The sequence below is a fragment of the Vulpes vulpes genome, chromosome 5 (assembly GCF_048418805.1).
Source record: "Vulpes vulpes isolate BD-2025 chromosome 5, VulVul3, whole genome shotgun sequence".
Taxonomy (NCBI): Eukaryota; Metazoa; Chordata; class Mammalia; order Carnivora; family Canidae; genus Vulpes; species Vulpes vulpes.
In genome coordinates, this window is record NC_132784.1 from 45,601,678 (window position 1) to 45,628,343 (window position 26,666).

Here is a 26,666-nt window from a genome sequence, read left to right on the forward strand (position 1 = left end):
CTTTAATGAGATCTTTCAACCTTGGCATCTGGGTATGATCACTTGCCAATCTGGTTGTTGTCCTCCCCTTGAATTTTCATGTAGACAAATATGGCACCCTATTATACCTCACACCAATTTCAATTTCAAGTCTGAAATTCCAGAATGTCAAGGCTGAGAGTTCCCATTGCACAAACCCTTAATTTTACTGATAATTAAATGGAGGCACAGTTTTTAATCCCTTTGAAAACATGTTAATCCAGATACCTCATGACATTAATGAATAGGTGCTGATCTTCACTGCTGACCCAGACCTGGGGTTGTAGAGGTTAGTTTGCCTAACTCCATCCATAATGGGGTATTTATAAACTTTGGCAGCCTCCTACCTTCTCTTTGTAAAACTGGTGGTTTTTTGCATTTAAGACTTTTGTGCACCTTGTGACATACTTTTTTTTTTTTTTTTTTTTTTTTTTTACTGAAGAAACACCAAGGTTCGGGTTTTTTTGCATCTATATAATAAAAATTTATTTGAAAAGAAAGGCGTGTAAGCTCAGTTTCTGATTTACTGTCCTGCTTTCTTCTCAATTGCTTGGTTTTCTGGTTCATTGTAGGGAACTCCAGAAATTGCAATATACCAACCACAGCTATTAATGGTTTTTAGATTATTTCTGTGTCCTCATTTTTTTCAAAGCCATGGTTTAGGCCAAGCTTTTGTTTTATATTTCCATTTTCAAACCAGTCATCTAAATTGTGATTTGAAATTTTAAATTTCAAAGCATTTTGCTTCCAAAAGATATTGGAAAAACTATGGTGAAGTTGCAAAAATATGTTTTTTAAAAAAGATTTTGATATGACTGAGAGACTTACTATGGAATTAGAACTAGTAATCTGAAGATCCATTTGATTTGATCCTTTCGGTAGCCAGATAAACCAATTTGTAGGAGTTCATGGTTCTTTGTATCATCCAAAGCAGCTGTAAAATCCATAGTAATTCATACTCTATTTTGGAAGGAGACAACTCATTAAAAAAAAAAAAAAAAAACATTTGTGGAGACCTGTAGAAACTTACCAAGTGAGAGGACTCTGAATTTTTCATACTATATCTTCCTGCCTTATTGTGCTATTAATTATACGCAGGTCTAGATTTTTCAAATCACTTACTACTCAAAAACAAAAATTGTTTTGTTCTGTGAGATTTCATGAACAAGCATGCTGTTGGCCCTCACAGAAGAGCTAGACTGTGGATTTTTGATTGTACTCCTGTGTTCTGACGATTAACTCTGTTGGAATTCACAAGCTTTCTCCACCCCCACCTCTTTTTTCCAACACAAAGTATAGATATTGAAGAGACACACAGCTGAGTAAAATCTCCAGTAGTTTGTACTCATTCATATTCTTTTTTTATTTTTTTTTATTTTTTAAGAGAGCGGGCACACACATGCATGTGCGGGGTTTAGGGGAAGGGCAGAGAGGGAGGGAGAAAGAGAATCTTAAGTGGCCTCCCCACCCAGCCCTGGGCCCACCTGACACAGGGCTGGATCTCACAACCCTGAAATTAGGACTTGAGCCAAAATCAAGAGTCTAAGGCTTAATCAACTGAGCCACCCAGGTGCCCCTATACTCATTCATATTCTAATATAGTATCTCTATACTTAGTCATCAGTACTTGTCTTTTGAGTTTCTTTTCTAGACTGGTAAGACTTTGTAACAGCACTTTTGTCTTACTGGGTTTCTCCTGCTGTAATGACTGGGTGGCTCAGGAAGGTAAGTACCTATGATCAAGCTTATTTGGAAATTGAAACCAAACTATAAAACATAGGCTCATTCATATCACGTTTTGACCAACAAACTAGAACAGGCCAGAGTCATATAATCATGTGCAACACCTTAGATTTTCTAGGAACAGAGGCAAAGTCTCAAAAAAGTGACAACCTTTTCCTTAAAAAATTTCAGATGAGAGTTTGAAAGCAAAATATACATAAGCTATGCTTATGTTAGTTTTTTTTTTTCCTAATGGTTTACTGATTTTAAGAACAGCTTTTTAGAGTGCCTGGGTGGCTCAGTTGGTTAAGCATCTGCCTTCCGCTGAGGTCATGATCCCAGGGTCCTGGGATCAAACCCCATGTTGGGCTCCCTGCTCTTCTGGGATCCTGCTTTTTCCTCTCCCTCTGCCTGTCACTCCCCCTCCTGGTGCTCTCTCCCTCTCTGTCAAATAAATAAATAAATAAATAAATAAATACATACATACATACATAGATAAATTTTGAAAAAATGGCCTCTTAGAATACCAAGTTATAAATATAGATGAAATGCTGATTAGAAAAATCACTATTTTGAAATAGTTGTTGTAATAATTGATCCAAGGAAGAATTATTAATGGGTGCTAAAATTTGAAAATGTTTGATAAAGACAAGGATATCTATATTTTTAAAACATCTCCTTCCTTTTTGTTTTTATAATAATTATGGCTATGTAAGAGAATGTCATTTTTCTTAATAATTATGTACCAAAATATTTAGGGGTAAAGAAGCATGATGTATGCAACTTATTCACCGACACTTCAGAATATGTTAGTGTGGATATATGTATATGCAGGAGAGGAGAGAATTACAAAGTGAATGAGGCAAAAAATTACTGATTGGTAAGTTTGGGTAAAGCATATATAGTTATTCTCTGTAACATTCCTGCAATTTTCTCCAAGTTTGAAATTAATTCTAAATAAAAGTTTAAAAAAACTATCTTTTTAGAAAATTCATAAAGAGAAGGCTGATTTTATTTAATAAAAATTAAAAATATCTATACTTTGAAAATATAATCAAATTTAAAGTTCAGATGACAGCAATGGAAAAATATAATGGCATTAGTGTATATACATCAAATGAACATCTATAAATCAAGAAAATATAAATAACTCAAATTTTAAGTGTAAGACATGCAATAATGCATTTAACAGAAAAAATAAATGCCAACGAATATGAATAGATGCTTAATTTATAGCCAAAGAATTAAATCAAAATGAGGGTAACCCCACCTTTACCATTTTAAGCAAATTTATAAAAATCGATAATGTTAGGAAAAATTGGTGGCTTCCTTTTTCTACTCCCATGAAAGAAGTGTGGATGGACTAACACTTTCATATTTTTCTACTCGCAACTCGTTCTGCCCAATGAGGATTTGTTAGATTGGGGAGAACCTGATCTGCATGGGGCTAAGCTAATCAATATATTATGTTGAGAGCTCCCATGTACACTATGTGGAACACGTTATGTACATATGTCATTAAACCCTTAAAACAGATCTATAAACCTGGAACTATTAGTATTTCTCTTTCACCAATATTTTAGCTTTATGATATATTAAAATTAATTGGCCAATGTTAAAACTAATTGGCCGAGTAAAGGAGAAGGAGTTGGTAATTCACCAAATAATACTGGGAACATTGGCTAGATAGTTAGGGATATTTGAGTATTTGTTTATATCCCTACCCCTCATCATAAACCAAAATAAATTCTTGATGGAACTAAAAAGAAAGAGGTAAAAAGAAAACCTACAAGAAACTGTAGATGAGTAATTACCTGTTCTCCAGAAGGGGAAAGACTGTAAACACAAAACACAAAATTATCAAGGAAAAGATACATTTATCAGATAAAAAGACATCTTTTTTCAGGATCAATCAGTACATATCATGGATTGATTACCAATGAGGACTTATTTGGAGAAAATGGCTAGGGCCCGGGTAGAAAACTAGTGTGCCAACATTCGCAGGGGTGGTATTGAAGGTACCCTGAGGCTCTCTCACTAAATTTTCTATTCCTCCAAGGAGGGACTGTGTTCTTCTCACCTTTATGTCCCTAGTGTCTTGTGCTCACCTGGTCCATCCTGTGCATTCTGTTCTGTGTTTTGATAGACTGAGTAAATAGAACAATGGTATTCAGGTGTGGCCAAAGTAGCATGCTAGAAAGACTGGTAACATACACGGGTAATGAGAGAGCTGGAACAGTTTGGTGCTTTGAAGCAACTTGATTGAGTTCTACACCCATGTTTCTAAAGTCACTAAGAATGTGGATGAATTGTATAATTATTCTTTGGTGCCCAATAAATTGCTATCAGAAGTTCGGGAGACTAAAGCAAATCAATAAAACTCTAATTTTCTAGACAGTCAGCTACAAACAAGTTATCAAATAAATTATCTGAATTACATATCATCATATGGAAACTCCCATGTGTATAGTTAAAAAAAAAAATCCATGAAGGGACACCTGGGTGGCTCAGCAGTTGAGGGTCTGCCTTTGGCTCAGGGCGTGATCCTGGAGTCCAGGATTGAATCCCACATCAGGCTCCCTGTGAGGAGCCTGCTTCTCCCTCTGCCTGTGTCTCTGCCTCTCTCTCTCTGTGTCTTTCATGAATAAATAAATAAAATCTTAAGAAAAATCCCATGAAGATAGATTACATTTATGAAATTCCATATAATGACTAATCTTTTGAAATATTTTATTACTATTATTTAAAAATAGTATTATGTTTGTGCACTTAAGGATGAGGCTTAGAGCATGAGGAAGCCCATTTGGCTGAGTAAAGGGAAAAAGAACAGCAATGAGAGATGGAGTGGTATGTCATTGTGGTTTGGATTGGCACTTCCCTAATGATGAATGATGTTGGGTATCTTTTCACGTGCTTATTGACCATTTTGCATCTCTCCTCTGGAGGGATTTCTGTTGAAATCATTTGCCCATTTAAAAATTGTGTTATTTATTTTGTTGAGATGTAAAGGATTGTTTATACAAATTCCTTTCCAGATACATGATTTGCAAACATCTTCTCCCATTTTGTGGGCTGTCCTTTCCATTTCTTGATGGCATCTTTTGCAGCACATAAATTTTTAATTTTGGTGAATTTCAGTGTAGCTCTTATTTCTCTTGGTGCTATTTTTTTGGTGTCACATGTAAGGAACCATTGCCTAATTTAAGGTCATAAAGATTTACTTCTATGTTTTCTTGTAAGAGGTTTTTAGTTTTAACTCTTACGCTTACATCTGATCAATTTTGAGTTAATTTTTGTGTATGGTGTCAGGATGAGTCCAACCTCATTCTTTTGTTTGTGTGGTGCTCTGGATTTAATTTTGAGTAATAGGAAAAGATCTCATTGGTATGTTGGAAGCTCTATGGATGTGAGGGCAAAAGTTAGCGGTCCAAGGTAAGGATGCAAGGACTCCTGGAGTATGGAGCCTAGGCTTTGTAAATACAGATTTAAAAACTCAACAAAACTGTATCCTTTGCTCTGAGGCATTAAAAGGGAGTATGGCTCAAAAGCACTAAAAACGAGGATTGTAGTGGCTGTTTCACAAGTGTATACTTATCTTGGAGCTCATCATTTTATATACATTATGTATGTACAGCTTTTTTTTGTATGTCAGCTATAGCTCAATAAAGTGGTTTAAAAATAAATAAATTTGGAATTACAAAATAAAAGGACAAGTCAGGTCAAAAAGAATATGATTTCCTATTGTGATCAGATCTCTTGAATTATTGAGCAGAGGACAAATACATGTTGGGCTCAGCAAAGTGACTGGTGATGCCCCTTGTTATATCATGGATGAAACAGAGATGTGATCTTCCCTGATTCCTCTGCCACCAACTTTGATTTGTGGCTTTCTTCTTTGCACCCTAACTTCTACTGTTAGTCCGCTTTCTTTGTGGCACCAAAATTTGGAATTGACATGTATTTTGAGTCTATTTGGACCTTTCTTTTATCATCTGGTGTTGGAGAAACCAGAAGGCTTAGTAAGTTTTGCTGACCACACCAATGTTACACAGTGAGGAAGTCTGACAAGAAGAATTTCTGCAAATATCCTGGTGCTTCCCTTAAGTTCAAGCATGATTATTAGATTTAACTGATGCATTTATTTTCTGTTGTTGGGGATTGATTGATTGATTGAATGATTTTAATGATTTTATTTATTCATGAGAGACACAAAGAGAGGCAGAGACATAGGCAGAGGGAGAAACAGGCTCCCTGCAAGGAGCCTGATGCAAGACTTGATTCCAGGACCCCAGGATCATGACATGAGCCAAAGGCAGACGCTCAACCACTGAGCCACCAGGTGCCCCTGTTTTGGGGGTTTATACATAACCAAGTGCCCTTAGACTTATTAGTTGTCTAAGGACCTCACAGTATCTGAAAGGAGAAAGTTCACTGGAGACAAATAAAATGAGGCAAACCCCTGACTTAACATATAGTTATTTACTCTTTCCTCAAAAGTCCAAGGTAACTGAATTAAATTTTATAGAAATAAATTCTCCTTGAAAAAATTTCCTTCATTTCTGGCCACTATTTAAACTATCTACACTCTTGGAAAGGCTGGGACTACAAGCTATTCTCTCTGTAGGAAAAAGAAGATCAAGTTTCTACATATACCAGGGTCATTTCTTTTCCCTTTGCATTGTTTCATTTTGGTGACCATGCTCTTCTCAGGGGCTCTCATAATTGCTCATAGCAGCCATGGCTAAGACCATTCCAAAGGCTCAGTCAGAGCCGGTAAGAAGGTGTGAAACCAGAAAGCATATGTTCTCCCTTCCTGTGCAATTTTTCTGTACACCTAAAAAAGCTCTCAAAAAAATCTATTAAAAAGTGGGGTAGGGGAATGAAAGAGTACACAAAATGGTTACAACTTCTTCAACAAAACTAAGTAAGCTCCAGTAGGTGCTGCATGTCACAGGGTTTTTACCACCATCATCTCCAGAAATAGGGAAAGGGCTCTAGGATGTGGAGGAATGGAGGGCACCAGGAAGGGATGTGTGGGGACACCAAGGACTTTGTTTTCTTGCCTGGCTATGTCAGGAACTAATGTTTATCCTCTCCATCTTCTCCCTCTCCTCCTTCCACCCACTCCCTCTGCTTTCAAATAAAACGCCAGTAAAATCCTGTCACTCTATTTGGACACTCACATCGATGTCTAGTGTGTGGCTTTTCTAAGTGATTTCTATTCCTGGAGTGCCCTGGGAGACAGATGGCGGTGGAGTGGTCGTTCTCCCAGAGACCCCCATGGTAGAAGAGAGAACCAATTGGGTAACTTCATGGATAACCCCCATGTACACTGTGTATTTTCAGTCTAATTTTTGTGCACTAAAATAACCAGATTAAGTTTGTGTGGCTCATCTTCTAAATTTTGAAATGGCATATCCTATGTACATTGTTGCTGGCCACCAGGGGTGCAGAGAGTTGCTACAAAGTGGAAAATGCAAGAAAGCTAGGCTCCAGCCATCTTCAGTGTTCCCTTAGGAATACTCTGAAATTAGGTGGTTGAACCTCGTCCTCATCCCCAGGGGAGAGACTAGTCCAAAGATGCTCAAAACCTGACTTGAAGAGGGGCATCTGGGTAGTTCAGTGGTTGAGCGTCTGCCTTGGTCTTGAGTCATGATCTCAGGGTCCTGGGATGCTTCTCCCTCTGCCTATGTCTCTGCCTCTCTGTGTCTCTTGTGAATAAATAAATAAAATATTTTTTAAAAATCTGACTTGAAGGAATCATAGATAGTCTAAATAGTCACTCATTTAGTTGTGCAGAGTAATGATTTGTGTAGAAGGGGTAGTAAAGAATGCTGACCTTTTTCATTGTTCTCTCAGGGACCTTTTTTAGCAGGGAGAAGTTTTGTCAGGATTCAGGAGAGGAAAAACTGGTTAGTAAAGAACAGTGGAATGGCAGGTCCTTCTATGGTGGAATTTCTCTGTAATACATTTGACATGGCATAGTCAGGCATAAAAATGTTCATAAATTCTATCCATTAATTTAATATTTAGATATCTGTGCTAAAAAGACCATATGAGATTTAGATAACAGGCTAAAACCAAATGTTTTTAGTAGCAGTATTTATATAAATTGGAAACCACCTAAATGTTGAATTAACAAAAGAATGGATGAGTAATTTATGGCACACTCACATAGTCATTAAAAGTAACTCTTATGAACAGAATTTTAAAATATGGAGAAATAATTAGGGTGAAATATTAAATAAAAAAGCAAGACATAAAACTACAATGTAGTGTGAATTCAACTATGTAAAAATGGAATGTATAGAAAAAAAGAAAATTGTAATTTAATGGGCTTGTAATTACCTTTATTTTTTATTCACATACTAAATGTCTTTAATTTTCTCAAATAACATGCATTATTTAAAATTCATTTATAGTCTACTCTCCCAAATTTCTTTTTTTATGTTTTCATTTATTTATTTGACAGAGAGAGAGAGAGAACACTAGCAGGGGGAGTGGCAGAGGGAGAAGGAGAAGCAGGCTCCCCAGTGAGCAGGGAGCCTCATGTGGGGCTGAATCCCAGGATCCCGGGATCATGACCTGAGCCGAAGGCAGATGCTTAACTGACTGGGCCACCCAGGTGCCACCCAATTTATTTTTTAAAAAAGATTTATTTTTTGAGAGAGCAGGGGAAGGAGCAGAGAGAGAGGGAGAGAATGTCAAGCCCTAATGCAAGGCTTGTTCCCAGAACCCTGAGATCATGAGCTGAGCCAAAATCAAGAGTCAGATGCCAAACTAACTGAGGCACCCAGGCGCCCTCACTATCTCAAATTTCTGACCATCCTTCTAAGTCAAAACTTTTATTGCATTTATAGTTGTGTTCTCAGTTACACTATTATTCTGTGGGATAAATATGACTTATGTAAGGAACCCAATTTTGTATTTCTAATTTATATGCTACCTTAAGTTCCTTTTGATTCTCTGATTCTCTGGTTTGTAGGTTAGGAGTTCACAACTTTAATATTCCATGAACTGCAGGGTTTTCTTCTGTAATGGGATTAGGTCTTCATTTTTGATGTAATTACAGATAGTATTTTCTCCTCAAATTATGATTCTCACTTAGTCATGGCTCAAGGATGGGTTTTCCTAGAACATCATGTATACTGTTCTGTTGCCACTCAATCAATCCATTTTCTGGGAGTGGGCTGGGACACACTAAAAAAACCATTCCTCTTGGGTTTTGTGTATTCCATTTACAAACCATGAACTCATGGAGTTTTACAGTGCTGAAAGTTCTCTGTAAGTTGTTTGGGGAGAATAAGGAACAGAGATAGGAGTCCAGGCCTTTCTAGCCTCCCTTTCTAAAGGTTTCCTCTGTAACCTATGGTTTCCTGGAAAATAGCTGGCTGTGGGACAGCTTATAAAGAGAAGCTGTGCCAGTGGAATGCTCTATTCTCAAGGAGGGATAACAGATTTAGAGATAATCACTTCAATCTAAAATTTGTTGAGCTAATAACCATAAATGTGTCTCCCCTCCCACCCCCTGTCTTATAGGTTAATCATTGTGATTCATGGTCATAATTAGAAAGTCATAGAATTACTCAACACCTATCCTTACCAGTTTTCATAGGCTGTAGGACTTGGCCGCTCCCTCCTCTGTGTGATAATTGAATTGACTTCATCAGAGCACAAACCTAAGCTGGGGACAGTCCTCACTGGCTTCCAGGTATGTATCGGGAGAGGGCAAGCATTTGGTGGTACAGGACCCTTTGGAATAGTTGTTCCAGTGTTGAAGCTAGATGTTTGAGGATCTTTATCCTTGGCATAGAGTGCAAGGCAGGTGCTACTTTATCATCATATCATCCTGCTACTTTCTAGCATTGTGACTGCGAGGAACTGAATGTGTCTGAGTCCCAATTCTCTCATTTGTCTGTTGGGAAAATAATGTCTTCCTCTTTGGCTTATTGGAGAGCTGAATGGGGTAATGATGTGGAAGGGTCTGTGACATATAGGGTCCTCCGTAAATGCTTATTACATCTAGATGCAGGTAAGACAGTCTGGGTTGTAAGCTCCTACTGCACTAGGCACCATGAGTCAGAAGCAATCATCCTCTTATTCACTGGATATGCCTGACACATGGTAGGCACTCAATAAATAGTTATTTACCAAATGAATGCCTGGGCTATTATTTTACTGGGATACTAGAGAGGTCTAGAGTTTTGCCTGGGATTAAGGTCAAATGCAAATGAATATTTTTAATTTAGGAAACTGTATTTCTTATCTGTATTATAACATTTGTTTTGTGTAAGGAGAGGTTATATATCCAAGGATATAAAAATTTCATAGGTGTTAAAAATGATGATGTTTTGTCATTTAAAGCAAGGATCGACAAAGTTTTCAGTAAAGAACCAGATCGTAAATATTTTAGATTTTACAGGCCATATGGTCTCCTCACAACTACTCAGTTCTGCCATTGTAGCTGGAAAGCAGCTGCAGACAGTAGTAAATGAATGGGCATGGCTGTATGTCAATAAAAATTTATTATAAAAACAGGCAGTGGACTGGATTTGACCTGAAGGCTCTAGTCTCTGAAACTTGATCAGAAGGTGGAAGCCCTGATATACAATTGCAGAAGAAATAGATGTTATATAGATTTGGCTAAGAAATGAAAAAAACATTTATGCTGCACTAATTCTATATAATTATACTAATAATAGGAACATTTGTATAACAGGAGCAGGGAAAGACATATTATTATTCCTTTTTTTTTATAGATGAGAAAATTGAAGTGCTAGAGGTATTTGCTCTAGATGTCAGGCTAGTAGGATTCAGAGTAGGGTCTGGAGCCTCTGATTGCCACTGTGCTGCTCTTTCTGTGTTGTATTCTTTGCCATCTTATAGCTTTGGTCATCTTTGTTCTCTGTGTCTGTCTCACTGGGGCAGGCAGTTGGTGTTGTTTGAAGCCTGGAGGCTTCAGTTTGGGATCGAGGAGAATGGAGGGCTTTGATGGAAAGGGTGATTGCAAGTTTTAAAGCAAACTTTTGTGTATTTTGGTCTTTATTATTATTTTTTTGTTGTTGTTTTAATGGTATATATATGTATTTTTTAAAAAAGATTTTATTTATTTATTCATGAGAGAGAGAGAAAGAGAGAGAGAGAGAGAGAGAGAGAGAGAGAGAAAGAAGCAGGCTCCATGCAGGGAACCTGACACGGAACTCGATCCCGGGACTCCAGGATCACGCCCTGGGCTGAAGGCAGGAACCAAATCACTGAGCCACCCAGGGATCCCCTGTATTTTTGATTTTATATCTTGTGGCCCAGGCTTTTAAATATGAAGGATAAAATAATGAATGTGTGCTCAACTGTCTACTTTGGGGAAAAGATTTATTTTTCATTAGTTCAAAGGCCTACTATGCTGATATTTTCCCAATGTACGTTTTGTTTCCTCAGAAATGTGAGGTAAAATTAGATGGAAAAAGAGCCTCTTTAGGATATTTCAAAAAGACTACTTTTATCATAACAGAAGATGTTAATCATATCGTTTTGTGTCACAAGCTGGCAAAGACTTTGGTGAATCATTCTGGCATTCCTGAATTTTAAATCCAGGAAGAAAAGACCAGTTACTAAAGAGTTAAAAGATTGGTTCATAACTCTTGATGAGTTGTAACATACCTAGGAGGAGCCATCTAACTCTACACTTGATGAAATCATATTCTTACAGCCTGTTGACACAGAAAACCTTTCTAGCTTGCCTTGAAAAGCAGCGCTGTCAGGTGAGTGACCCCCAAAACTCCTTTAAACTCTAGTATAATTCTCTGAAGCTTTAAGTCACTGATAGTAGAGAGACTGACTTTCTTCACTCAGATGAGATTGTGTATGCAAAATCACAAATGATGTTGGCATGTAGTAGACACTCAACGAATTCTCACACCCTCCTTAGTGATTCATTACATTACGTTAATATTTAGCTACAAATAGTGGTAGATTTCATCATTAATGTTTGAACAATTATACCACAACAAATTTTTAGGTTTGTAGGGCACAGTCATCAGTAGTAGATTTTGTTGGATTATTTGAGAGGATAAACAGATTCAGTCCTGGATTAAAAACAGTCTAACAAGCTTTGAATCTGCTCAGGCACCCAGATGCCCAATGTGGTACGAATATCAGCAGCCAACAATAACAAATGTGACAACCCCAAATCCAGAAAACCAGACCAAAAAAATTACCTTATTGTGCGTGTGAATAGTATCCTTTCTGAAAGGTAATGCTGGACAGCAGCCATGTGAAATAGTTATTGATCAACTAACATGCATTAACTGATTACATATTAAAAATTTCCAACCTCTTATAAGTCCTAACCAATGATGATATTCAACTGAAAAATTATGGTTTTTAGAATCTTGTGGAAGAATTTAGAGAAAAACCCCACAAGCATTTTTCAAATGAAATAGTGAGGAGAATTAACAACATATTTGTTTTCTATGTTTGCTATTGATAATTGAGAGACCTTCTTGATGCTCAGCTATGAATTTTCATTGGTCAACATCTTACCTTATAAAATGGGCTTTACTTGTTTCATTTCACACTAGCTGCATAAGTAGCTTACATTCTCCTTATACATATAGTGTAGATAAGCAGTTTATGTTCTCCATAATAGCAATATCCCCACTTTAAAAAGTTTTCTTTCAAATTTCTCTAGTATAATCGTATTTATGGAATTGAAGCTCAGAAATACTGTTGTCTGAAAAGAAGCTAGCAAAGGGAGACAAAGTCTGTCAAAAAGGGAACCTGGCCAGAGAGGAGTCCTCATTTTGTCCCTAAATCATGTCAATTCTGCAAGTTTTCACTCTTTCTTACTTTCCTCTAGTTACAACTTTTCTTCCTGATTCATGGACCCCAAAACAGCCTCAGATGTTATCTGGCTCAGTTTTATTTATTTATTTAAAATGATTTTATTTATTTATATGACAGAGAGAGAGAGAGAGAGAGAGAGAGCAAGCACAGGCAGGGGGAGCAGTTGGGAGCAGAGGAGGGAGTAGGCGAAGTAGACTGCCTGCTGAGTAGGGAGCTTGTTGTGGGGTTTGATCCCAGGACCCTGGGACCATGACCTGAGCCGAAGGCAGATGCTTAACTGACTGAGCCACCCAGGTGCCCCTCTGGCTGTTTTAAAACTTGTTTTTTCAGTTGTGGAATATATTTGTCCCATGAAAACTTTATTAAAAGCCTGATAAGAAAAAGGGGAAGGAAGGAAAGCAGAGAGAAAAGGAAGGAGGGAGGGAAAGGAAAAAAAATGAGGTATCTGGAGCTCTAAAATTCCTTGAAGAAATGAATAGGACAAATAGAAGAGCAGGTCACATGGTGTGGAGGCAAAATTGGACAGACTTTCTGGAGATATTGGCACACAGTTGATCAGTTCTTTGCTTCCTAGCAAATTAGTTTTCTTCTAGAAAGCACTCCTCATGCCCTCTCTGTCAGTAGACCTTGATCATTTCCACCCACTGATTGGTATTCAGCTATTCTAGTTGATAAACTAAATAGTAACCCCCCATCTCCAACTCAGGACTGCTAGAGGGCAAAAAAAAAAACCCCACAAATAAGCAACAAACAATTAATAATAGCTTAACGTGCATTTTGCAGATTCTGTGTAATAAGTGAAGAAAGGTTAGAATAACACAGAAATTGAAGTGTAAGAGAATGTCCAAAACAATGGTTATATGAAGTAAAATTGTTTTCTTCTCTAGTGTAGCGATTTGAGTTGAAAGACGTGGGGCAGCCTTGGTGGCTCAGCGGTTTAGCACTGCCGTCAGCCCGGGCTGTGATCCTGGCAGACCCAGGATCGAGTCCCACATCGGGCTCCCTGCAACGAGCCTGCTTCTCCCTCTGCCTCTTACTCTCTGTGTCTCTCATGAATAAATAAATTTTAAAAAAATCTTAAAAAAAAAGAAAGATGTGGATCAAATATTATGATGAGTCCTCTTAAAAGAGACCCAATTGGAAAGAGTAAAGAAAACATACACATAGTAAGTTAAATATCTAACTCAGTGGAAAGCATAGAACGTATGAAGTTGTTTAAAAATACATATACCATATGTTTGTCTTCTTCTTTTTTCCTCTTTAATCAATCAATGACAATTTTACCCTGGATTCCAAAATGGCACTTGGAAAAGTGCCATCGTGGGAGGGGCAAAGTTCCTATATTTCCATTCTTGATGGGGTGTGGATTGAAACTTATCTGCCCAGCTGTTAGCAGCAACTCTAAAGGCAAGAAGGTAAATGTAAGCATTGCCTAATGTCATTCTTAACAATGAACATCACATTGGAAAATTATTTTAAATCATAGAAACCCAAAGGGGATTTGATTGAACAAAGGATATGCTATTCTTATGAAGTCAGTGTCTTTTTAAAAAGAGCAGTTTGTTTTATGATGTGTTGAATTTTTTGTAAATGTGGCAATACTTGCTGGGAGATATTAGAAACATCTGTGACTTCACTTGTCCCCCAAGTACGCGGTCAGATGTCTGATGTAGTTGATTGATTTTCTAAAAATGTGGATGTTTGAATAATTTGAAAAATCTTTACATACTTGACAGATTGAATTTTATCTTTTTATTATTCCTATAATATAAAAGTGGTATAATATTTAGAATATCTGTATTTTAAATAATATGAGCTTACATTTCTCTTTTGCAACCTGAGTTGGAAATGCTTTTGATTGCATCTTTCACAACTATTTATTTATCTTTAAAGATTGCTTATCATTCAGTTAGCTTTAACTAGATCTGAAAATATATACTAGCAGTATAGCATCTATGTGTGTCAAGTTGGAATTTCATTCTTGGGTTATTAATACCTTTGTGGGAATTATGAAAATCATAAGATATGAAATATTTTGGGGATATATATTTTCTTTCTATTGTGAAGGAAAGAACCCCAGAATATTTTGGGTTGTTAGAAAATCTATCTCATCGAAAGTTTTACATTTCATCTTAAAGGAAACCAATTTAACAAGTGAACTATTTCTAATGCAGAAAAGTAATCAAAACTTGATTCCGCTATGTAGCATCTCTATTGATTGAATGCATGCAGATTGAGTATGAAACACTGAATTATCATCTATAATTTCTTTTTTTTTTTTTTATCATCTATAATTTCAAACGTTAGAATTATTTACAGGGAAAAAGGACAGATGTTAGCAAATAAATCCATAAAAGCTTTGAAGCGCTCTTATGTGCCACAATTTGCATTCTTTACTGATGAGATACAAAGATGAATATAAAACTTGGAACCAGCCTGTAAGAGAATTATGCTTTGGAAGCAAATACAGAAATATAAAAAAATAATTCCCTCACAGAGTGATAAGGGAAACTGAAATATGAATGTTGTGTGTTTAATATCTATATACCTAAGCTATGATCACAAGATTAGAAAGCACATGGAAAATAAAGTCAACTGATTTGTCAATATTGTGGGAGCAAAATTCAAATTTATTGTGCAGATTGTAGAGCATCATTAATGATACCTGATATTTTGTCATCTGCACGATAAGTTTGAATATGAGAGCCAAAGTCCTTTTACTTCATTAGAGGTTAAATAATGGATCGCTTACTTGGAAAGTGTTATAGACAAAAATATGATAATATTTCTATTGATATCAAAGTGAGTTTTTTCTTTTTTTTCTGAATAAAGATTGCCAATTAGCCCCCCCCTTCAAAGTTGTGGTCAATGGGAGGTGATATTGGGGAGAATAAGTATGAAATGAATGACCTAAGTCAGATCTAATTTGGGATAAAGTTGTTTGCAATCATGAAGTTCCAATCTATATTTATGGTATATTTCCAAAGGTTTCAATGCAATCTGAAAAAGATTTGAGTAAATGTTCAGTCTAGAGAAGCAATCTCCCAGTAGATCAGAGGAGTCTTGGAAGGACAACCTGAGGCTGGAGATGCCCCGTAGAGGTGAGGTAGTTCAGAGCAGTCCTGATGGACACTTGGTGTTGGCCATTGGTCAGAGACACCAGTGAAACCAATAATACATGTTTTATTATTTTATTATCATTATTTTACCTTATTGTTTTCTATTTTCTTATTTATTATAAGAACATCTTCCTGTCAGGAAGCTTTGTTGTGGGTTACTAGAGCCGTGGTCTTGGAGAACACAAGTATTACCTTCTCCGGATGGCAGCATGATGTAGGAGGAAAGAGGGTGACTGAAGTGACAGATTTCTTGACCAGTTGTGCAGCTTAATGATTGGATGTAAAGAGAGGATAATTTCTAATTTACAGGATTGTTTGAGTATTAGGGACAACATTTGTGAAATACCAGGCACATTGTAGACATATTAAATAAAAGGTAGCTATTATTATAAAGTCATTGTAGGTGGAGTAGTGCTAATTCCTTGAGATGAATGGATTTTTGGGGGATCTTGCTATTTTAAAGATTTAAAGATTATTTCAAGTCTGTTTGGAAATAATGATGACTGAGGTAAATTATGTACAAGTGTTTCAAGTTGTAGCTTATTAAGAAGTAGCTGACATCAGCAGTCGGCTTTCAGACTTAGACTTTGCCAAATAGTAAGTTCTTTTTGTGGTGGATGTTTTCCAGAGTGGATTTACAGTACCTCCTGTTGATGTTTGGGGAGCATCCTAATTGCATCTGGAGGCTGAATTTCATTTTGAGAGGTTATTCCTCAATTTTCCATGTAATCTTAGTTCTTGTGTTAAACACAAATAAATTTGCAGTGCCTTAAAATTTGCTGCCATGCTTAGTAATATATCTACAGTACATTTTAACATTAAATTTTAGACATACATATAAAATTTATGTATAAATATATACTCACATAAATATATAGAGAGGTTATATGTTACTATATTATCATGGACTCTTCTCCTACAGCTTCTTTCACTCAAGTTTGCACTTGTGAGATACGTGTTATCATGGGGTGACGATAGTTCACGCAGACTCATTGGTGTGTATGTTCCATTGTATGACTGACCCACAAATTGTTATTTACCTTACTGATGATGGACATTTGGTTTGTTTCTGAGTTTGGGCTATTATGAAAGTGATTCTATGAACTTATTTATTATACACACCACTAAGTTTAAAGTCTGGTACATACCATTTTGCTACATACCATTAATATCTGATACAGGTACATTTTCATATAATGATGATTAGATCTCTACTTTCCATTTATTGTTAAGCTGGTCCCATTAGTAAATCCAGTGGATTTGGAGACGGGTTTAGTTCTACTCTTTTTAAATTAGTCCTGATAAGAAGGGATTTTTGATAAGGACAAGGAAACTGACCTTCGAACTTTATTTTACTTTATTTTTTGTTGTAACAACATAACATGGCTTTTACTGACCACCAAAGTTAATGAAGAAGAACAATGTTAAGTGGCTTTAAAAATGTTGAAAGTATTATATTTTTAAATTGTCTGCTTGAATATTATTAGAGTAATACTAGAATAAGTCTTGATAAGTGCTATTTAAAATTTTTTTCTTATATAATACTCTTCTGCTTTTCCACTTCTTTTTTTGATGATTTTATTTATTTATTTGAGAGAGAGAGGGCGAGTGTGTGAGCCAGCATGGGGGGAGGGGCAAAGGGAGAGATTCTCCAAGCAGACACCCTGCTGAGCATGGAGCCTGACACAGGGCTGCCTGACACGGGGTTCCATCCCATAACCCGTGAGATCATGACCTGAGCCAAAGCCAAGAGTTGGACACTCAACAAACTGAGCCACCCAGGTGTTCCGATTTTTTCCATTTTATTTTGTAAATTAATACTGGACTCCTCAAAGCTCTTACACCACCACTGGAGCTGCTTCTATTGCTTTATCCGCTCTATGAGATGGTGAATTTCTCAGAGGCAGAGATTGGGTCTCATTCAGCTCATCCTTTTATGGGCAGTGACCACACTCATGGGAGAACTTTATAAATGGATATTGGGTAATTCGGTTACTGTCAGATTTAGCCAGTCTCTAATTTAAAAACAAGCAAAACAACAACAGCTTTCAGAAGGTAATTATAGGATGTCATTTCAGTTATTAAATGCTCATTTTTCTTTATTTTAGAGTTTTCTATAACACCAGGAAAGGTTTCCTGAAATAAATGTTTACATACAGTCATCCAATATCAACTACACCTTTTTGGATATCCTTCGACAACTACCATTCTTACCCCTCCCTTGGAAGTTTGGGCAGAATTAAAGCTACATAGACTCTGGTGGAAACTTAGAACCAACCACAGGGTAGAACCAGATGGGGCTCAGAAAAGGGATTTGTTGCTGGGTGAGAACATGAGAGTAGCTGGGGCCAGGTTAAAGAACTCATGAAAAGTTAATAAAATTTAGTGTAGATTCTCTGTTCTTTATGCACCAACAGGAAGAGAGAGTTTAGGGGTGCACTGCAGCTCCCAGAGTGAATAAGGGTAGCAGTAGAATTAGAAAAGGGTGTAAAATACAGTGTATTCCAGTAAAGAGCAGGCCTGGGCATGGAGAGATCTGAGCCTTGCTTTTCTCTTGGCCAGCTTTGTGATTGTGCGGAAGTCACTTTGCTGCTTCTGGCCTCAGGTTTTTTAGTCTCGAGAAGAATGGAAGGAGTTGGCCTGCATGAGCAATCATGTCCTTTCCATAGTAGGTAAGACTCTGGTTGTTCAGCTCTGTGCAAGTCATGCCAGAAAGGAACACCCTTCCCCTCTAGTGCCAGGGGCACATCCTCACAAAGAACTGGGGTAAATAGCTGGAACGTTTAAAAAGCCAGGTTGGGATCCTTCAACTTTCAATCCAAATCCCATCTTTTCCTTTAGTATTGTGCTCCTAGTCTTTTACAGTAGTAAACAAATAGCCAGAATATCCGATGCCTTTTCTTTTGATGGCAAAGATTTTGATCAAATAGCCACCTCCATTATATGACAAAGACTTTAAAAATATTAGAATTAAAAAAATATATTAGTATTTTTTTATCCGAAAATTTGCAACTTCACACAAGCCTGTGCAATTCCCTCAACTCAGACCACCTTGAATTTATCTGATTTCTCTACTTCCTCAGTAAACTTGTTACTAAATGGGTAATTCCAGCCACTGTTGTAAAGTGAACATGTTGGATGTGAAGATATTTTTCCAGATAAAGAATGTAGATTCCTGAGGTGTGAAGCATTACTGAATTCCCAGGCACACTCAGGACATACATGTCTTGGAAAATACCTCCCTGAACTCAGCTTTACTGCACAAAATGAGAAATACTTATGTCACTTACAAATTCAGCAGGGAAAAACATGTAAGCATAAAAATGGACTCTAAGCTGAATGGGAGGGGGCGGGAAACACCAATATATAGTGGGCATGTGTTTGGCCAGCCTGTCCTATATGGAGTGAGATTTAGTAGAAATGGTAGATATAGCACAGAGAGCACTTAGTTTAGGCCAACATGTGTGATGCGATTCTTTGATTCTTTTCTCATCTGGAAAGAGGGAGTGACAATCTACCCAATAAAAGTAAGCTAATATATATAAAACATATGACTGGCACTATTTAGAAAAATATATATAATGTTATTATTTTTGTTTTTTGTTTTAAAGATTTTATTTATTCATGAGACACACACACACACAGAGAGGCAGAGGGAAAATCAGGCTCCATGCAGGGAGCCTGATGCGGGATTTGATTCCGGGACTCCAGGATCATGCTTTGGGCCGAAGGCAGGCTCCAAACCGCTGAGCCACCTGGGGATCCCCTAATGTTATTTTTTTGAATGAGGTTTTATAGACTAAAAAAGCCAATGTTAAACTGAGAAGATGCTAAAACCAGTGTACACTATTCAATTCAATGCAATAATAATTTCTTAATGCTTACTATGTGCCACATGTCTGATGATAAAAAACACAAGTAAGTGGGCTTATATTTCCATCTTGGAAATACAAAGAAAAAAAAGGCATTTCCTTTGAGAGGGGTAGTCCAAGGTGAGATCTACATAATATTTTCTTGATACTTTTGGAACAGATCACTGGAAGGACAAGGAATCTGTCCTCAAGGAGTCACTCTCTTACTTTGGCTCCATATTACCTGTGACTCTACCCTGTCAAAAGAAAGTATTCAACCTAATGACTTCTAAAATCCAACATCTTTCAAGGTCAATGATCTCTTGAACAATATTGATGACGGGCTGAAGCACCTCAGGTCCTACAGATTGCATGTGGAATGGGCCAAAGGAGGTGAGAAGGTGACAAAGGACATGACTCATGACAATTTGTTGGGTATATCCTCAGTCCTAGGACATTGAGGGGAGAGTGCTGGAAAGGGCTTAAGCAGAAACAGGTATAGCCTGTGGAGAAGGAGGTGGAATAAAGGTTTCTTGATTGCTAACCTGACCAAGAAGACACGGTTGCCTGTAACTTTGTTTTACTTGAATAAAGGCAGTCCTACCACAATGGAATTCTGTCCCCCAAAGACATGTCTAAGACCTAATCCCTGGTACCTTGAATGTGTTCTTATTGTGAAGTGTGGTATTTGTAGCTGTAATCAAGTTAAGATGGGGTCCTCCTGGATTCGTGTGGGCCCTATTCCAGTGATTGGTGTCCTTATAAGAAAGGGGAAATTTGGACTTGCACAGAAGACAGTGAAGAACACCACATGAAGATTGGGGCAGAGATTAGTGATGCCCCTACAAACCAAGGAACACCAATGGTTGCTGGCAACCACCAGAAGCTGGGAGAAAGGAAGGAAACAGACTTACCCTGACAGCCTCCAGAATGAACCAATCCTGCCAACACCTTAATTTTGGGCATCTGGTCTCCCGAACTGAAGAAGAATACATTCCTGCTATTTAAACCACCTGGTTTGCGGTGGTTACCACAGCACTAGGAAAGTAGCTCACATCACTAAATGAAAATAGATCTCTGTCTGTATCAATATCAATATGGAAATCAATATCTATACAGCAGGATGACGATGGCTCTTGTTTTCAAGTTTTTAATAACGTGTTGAACCATTGTATTTGATTATATTTCATGTATGTAAAATGAGAACTATGGATTTATCTTCCTCTGATCATCATGTTCTCTCTCTCTCTCTCTCTCTCTCTCTCTCTCTGTTTTATTTTGTTTTTGGTTTTAGACTGTTGTCAGTTTCAGGATGGATTCTCTTGTTGCAGCCAACACCAAATTTTGCTTTGATCTTTTCCAAGAAATAAGCAAAGATGATCATCATAAAAACATCTTCTTTTGTCCCCTGAGCCTCTCAGCTGCCCTTGGCATGGTCCGCCTGGGGGCCAGAAGTGACAGTGCAGAGCAGATCGACCAGGTATGGATCTAGTACCTCTGGGTCCACTCTCTGAGTCAGACCCTTGTCCCTCTTTGGCAAGCCATGCTGCTCACTGAGCCTGGGTCTTGGAAGGAGGCTGCATCTGCCTTGGAGCATTCATTTACGTCCTGCATGTTCTCTCTTCAAGGCTCTGCCTCCTTTGTAACACTTATCCAGCCTCCTCAGTCTCAGCTTTTCTCAGTCACCTTCTCTGTCTCTGTGTGTCTGCAGGTCTGTCCCTCTTCCTCTCTATGATTATCCATGCTGATATTTCTAGCAGTATTTTTAATGTGTGTATGTGTTTTCTCTCTTTCATTCCATAAATAAATATTTAGTAAGCACCAATTATGTACCCAGTGGCTAAAGATCTTGGAGTCCTCCCTGACTCCTCTCTTTCTCTCCCACTTTACATCAACTCTAACTGAACCTCTTTTCTCTTAATATACATCCAGAAAGCTGGCACTTCCTGCTATGTCCCTGAGGCCTGACCCAATACCATCCTTTCTAACCTGGATGCAACTTCCTCATGGGCTTCCTTGTTTCTGCTGACAGTTTGTTCTCAATCTATCTGCCAGAAAGATCCTTTAAAAACCTCAGTCAGAGCCTATTTCTCGTCTTTTCAAAGCCTGGACTTCCAATTTGGCTAATGACAGGAACCTGAGTCCTTACCATGGCCCATGAAGGTCTGGTATCTGAATTCTAGACAGCTAGGTGACTCCCTCTATCACCCTGTCCCCTCCCCACTCCTCCAGCTACACTGGCTTCCAGATTCCTTGGGTAAGCATGCCCATTCCTGCCTCAGAGCCTTTGCTCCATTCCATTTGCCTCATGGCTTTTCCCCCAGACAAGTGATCTATAACTTACTTTCTCCTTCAGGACCTTGATCAGAATTTACTTCTCAACCAGGCCTACCTTGAACTCTCAATCTGATGTTGCATCTTGACACCCAACCCGGTAAAATTCCCTCTTCGTCCAGCTACTTTCCCCCACATGACATTTGCCATCTTCCAACACAATGTGTACAATAATTCATTACTATGTGCCTCCCCTACTAGAATATAATCTCCCAGATGGCAAGATACTTTGTCATAGAACAGTGCTTGGCTTATAGTAGCCATCCAATCCAAATTTGTAGAAGGAATGAATGAAAGTGACAAGAACAACTTGCCGAATAAACTACAGGCTCCTGAGGTTGGCCTTATAACTTCCCTGGATCTCGCACATGTCACAGAGGTTATGTGGGAACCCTACTGTTGCCTTTAATATGGAGGAGTTGAATTCTTGGATTAAGGTAGAATGTGTTTGGGGTCATCATTCTACCTTATTCATTTACTTTGATTTAGAATATTATTCCTTTAGCAAAACTTAGCTTTAGAGTGTGGTTGGCATCCTCATCCTCCATGAGGTTTCAGATGTTCTTTCTCCAGGCACCTGGTTTTTGCTTGTTCAGGAAAACTGTGCTGAGCAGTGCAAGATGTGCATTTGTATCTTACCTTTCTGCAATGCTCTGTGTAACTTGTCTTTTGCTGTTATCACTTGCTTGTTTGATTGGAAGGTCTAGATCACTGCTAACACAAATATAATTCGAATCTCATAAGTAATTAAAAATATTAGTAGCCATGAGAAAGTAAAAAGAAATGAGTGAGACTAATTTTAATAATATTTAACTCAATACATCCAAAATATCATATCAACATGCAATCAATTAAAAAATGTAAAGAGATATTTTACTCTTTTTTTCATACCAAGTCTTCAAAAGTCCAGTGTTGTGTTTTACACCAACAGTCTGCCTGGCTCAATAACCACATGTGTTTCATGGATACCTTGATATTCTTTTAGTTTGATTACATTCACTCTTAAATGCGGACCTGAGGGTAGCATGCAGTTCACTTTCCTTCCATTCCACTTCACAACCAAGTCAAGAGAAACATCCACTCCCCTTGGAACTGTTGTTGTTTGACTATGTAATGTAATCATTGTCCCACTCACACTATAAAACTGTGTTTGAAACAGACTTCCTGCTATTCATATTTTCTAAGAGACTCCCATAATTGTCATCATGCAGGTCCTACATTTCAATGAATTTTCCCAGAACGAAAGTAAAGAACCTGATCCCTGTTTGAAAAGCAAAAAACAGGAAGTGCTGGCTGACAGCTCTCTGGAATCGCAGGAAGAAATAAAGGGGTCTCTGCAGGTGAGCCACTACAAATTCCTGCCCCTCTTCTTATGAACTGCTCCTTCTGGCTGTGCTGTATTTGGCAATGGTTACTTATCCCCAAACATTAGGTCCTGGCTGTCATCAGTGGCAATGGCAAGAGCAGGAACATCATATGACCTCCAATTCTTTTCTGATTCTGTATCTTATGTGTTGTTGGCTGTAAGCTAGTTTCCTAAAGAGTAGGATTTTGTATCTTCTGCTCATCATGATAAAGACAGTTAGAGCAAAGCCCCCTTACTTATCTACTTTTACAGGGCACAGGTCCCCAGGACGGAGCATGGTTGAGGATGAAGGGCAGTTAGGGGTAGGAATCAGCTGTGGGAGTCTTATTTCTTTCTCCAGTTTTCCCCTTTCTAGTTCATGGGGTAATCTACTGATGCACAAAACTTTTATTGGTTGTCTCATACCAGGAGTGCAAAAGATATTCTCCAGGTTATATATTCCTCTACCTTAGAATGTTTAAGAGGAGGGTGGAGAGGTGGTTGTCTTTTTCTTCTATCTTTTTGAATATAGAGAAAAACAAGGTGCGCTGATCTAAAATATAGTACGCACTGCTGAGTCCCTGGGTGTATTGTTCCTGGATGACCTTGACACCAAGTGGGAGCCGAGATCTTCCCCTGGGATCACTTCCTGCCCTCCATCCCTCTCTTCCTCTCAGCTTGCTCCCCCACATGGTAACAAAGTGAAATGACTCATTTCAGGATCAGGTCACATTTTCTTTCTTCTTTTGTTAGGAGGAGTCTTCCAGTGATGAGAGTGGACTGCTCAGTTGCTACTTCGGGCACCTTCTCTCCAAGATAGACAGGATCAGAGTTGATTACACCCTAAGTATTGCCAACAGGCTTTATGGGGAACAGGGATTCCCCATCTGTCCGGTGAGTTCGGTGTGGTTGATGATGAAAACTATCACACAGCGTACTATTTAAAATCAGTTGAGTAGCTGGATCACTCAGCTGGCACCTCTGGACAGGAGGATGTGCTGTGGACTGGGGGGGCCCCTGGGGTCCCCTGTCTATTGTCCTTCTGGGTTTCAGCGTGAGCGGTGTATGAGGCCTGTTGTGGGGGGAAAGAGGGTCATGTCACTAATAGTTTTCAGGGCACGCGTGGGTTTGGTAATGGCCCTGTGTCTTGGGATGGTCTTTCTCAGTAAAGGTGCCTTGCAAATGCACTTGGTAGCTCTTCTTTCCATCTCTCCCTCCGCCCCCAGCACTCCCCTAAAGTCCCCTTTCAGGCCACCAGCGGGCCACATCTCAATAAAACTGTACTCACGTAGCAGAACCGAGATGTGGTGGAAGGAGACTGCGTCTGGAGCCAAAAGGCTCCTGGCTTGTCCCTGTGGCTGAGCAGCGTGTGCCTCCAGCGAGGCGCATCTGAGTCCAGGCTCCAGCTTCCTCTGTCACTACCAGAAGGAGCCACATACTTAGCAAAGGACACGAGGGGTGGGACCACGGGCAAATGTGTGATGCAGTTGGTTAGGCTGGTCCGGGGAGGGCACAGGCTTAACCTCCTTTGGCCAAAATAAGTATGTTCTCCTGCAACAGAAATGAGATTGTAGATGCTGCTCTTTTTTTTTTCTTTTAAACTAGCCTTATTGAGTTATAAATTCACCTATTATATGATTCATCTATAAAAAATGTACACCCGAGTGGCTTGGGTATATTACTTATGACTTTTCAAAAAATTGTGGTAAAACATAATGTAAGAGTTGCATTTTTCACTATTTTTAAAGTATACAATTCGGTAGCGTTGAGCACATTCACCATGTTGTATAAGCATCATCCAATTTCCAAGACGTTTTCATCGCCCCAGAAACTCCAGAACCATTAAGTAGGATTTTAATTGCTAAAAATAGAGGCATTATATAGCTAAGTCTCTCAAGTTCCTTAATATTCATGTTGCAGTGTCTCCATAAATGGGTTATATCCAAGGAAAAGGTATCTGAGGGAAAGGCTTGTGCCCTTGTAACTGTGGACTGCTTTATGAATCAGCATTCTTTTTTCTTTTTGTAAGATTTTATTTATTTATTTTTGAGAGAGTGTGAACAGGAGGAAGGAGCAGAGGGAGTGGGAGAAGGAGGGAAAAGAATCTCTTTTGATAAAAAAAATTCATTTATGAGAGACATAGAGAGAGAGAGAGACATAGAGAGAGAGGCAGAGACATAGGCAGAAGGAGAAGAAGGCTCCCTGCAGGGAGCCTAGTATGGGACTCTATCTCAGTACCCCAGGATCATGATCTGAGCCAAAGGCAGACTCTCAACCAGTGAGCCACCCAGGTGCCCTGAGGAGAAAGAATCTTGAGCAGACTCCATGCTGATCTCAGAGACTGACACGGGGCTCCATCTCACGACCCTGAGACCATGACCTGAGCTGAAACCAAGAGACGAGCGCTTACCCAACTGAGCCACCTTGGTGCCCCGTGAATAACCCTTCTATATCCTAAATTGTCACCACAATGAGTGTAAGGCCTCTGGCTAATTGAAAGTGGGCATAGATAGAGACCACATGCATCCTTTTTAAATAACTGGGCACATCTCTCACTTGGCTTCTCTTGATTGCCTCACGCCTATTTGCGCGGTTATCTGATTTCATTGCATTATTTCTCTTTATTCCAATTTAATAGGAATACTTAGATGGTGTGATTCAATTTTACCACACGACCATTGAAAGTATTGATTTCCGAAAAGAAACCGAAAAGTCCAGACAACAGATTAACTTTTGGGTTGAATCTCAGTCCCAAGGTAAGAAAGCCCAAACGCATTGTAGCTGGTGTTCTTTTCCACTTAGAAGGAGAAAAGTCAGGCCAGTGTCTGAGATTGCTAGTCTGTCACGACCAGGTGCTCACTTACATGGACCATGTTCAAGGCCATTTGGCAGGTGCGAACAGTCAGACACCTAGATGCTGTGCTGCTTACTGTTGCTCTTTTGCTCCAATAGAAAAGGTGAAATCCTTTCAGCCAAGCACATGCCAGCAGGATGTTAACTATTTCCATTTTGTTAAAAAAAAAGATCAGTAGAAAGATTGTGAGGAGAATCTATTCAGTGGGAAAGGGGGACATAATAAAATCCCAATTTTTATCAACTTTCATTAACTATATAGGTGTTTTCTGAGTTAAGGAGGGTTTAGAAATACTGATGAGAAGTGAAACTTGAAACTTTAAGTTCAATGGAATAGTTTTTTTAAATATGAAACTCCCCTGTCTGAACTCATCTTGGGAGAAGCGACTAAATCCAAAATTATTTCTCCTTGCTTGGTCCACATGCCACAGAAATTCCTGTTCCTTCAAGGTTCCACTCAGTTGCCAAGAGGAAAGTGTGTTCGCTGAAAAAATTCATACTAAGCCACAAATATCTCATTTCTCCTAGTTAGCTAACTCTTCTGGAGTATTTTAAGTGTAGGTGATGTCAACATAATTTATT

At 38.5% G+C, this 26,666-nt stretch overlaps 1 protein-coding gene across 1 annotated transcript in view; it reads left to right on the forward strand.

The window, feature by feature from the left end:
- Nucleotides 1-9,344: 9,344 nt before the first annotated feature.
- Nucleotides 9,345-26,666, forward strand: part of SERPINB12 (serpin family B member 12) — a 29,255-nt gene continuing 11,933 nt past the window's right edge. The window contains exons 1-5 of the mRNA XM_025997568.2: nt 9,345-9,451; nt 20,847-21,032; nt 23,098-23,226; nt 23,985-24,125; nt 25,870-25,987. Of these exons, the coding sequence (XP_025853353.2) occupies nt 20,865-21,032; nt 23,098-23,226; nt 23,985-24,125; nt 25,870-25,987 (556 nt within the window). The 5' untranslated portion in view covers nt 9,345-9,451; nt 20,847-20,864. The remainder of the gene's footprint in view (nt 9,452-20,846; nt 21,033-23,097; nt 23,227-23,984; nt 24,126-25,869; nt 25,988-26,666) is intronic.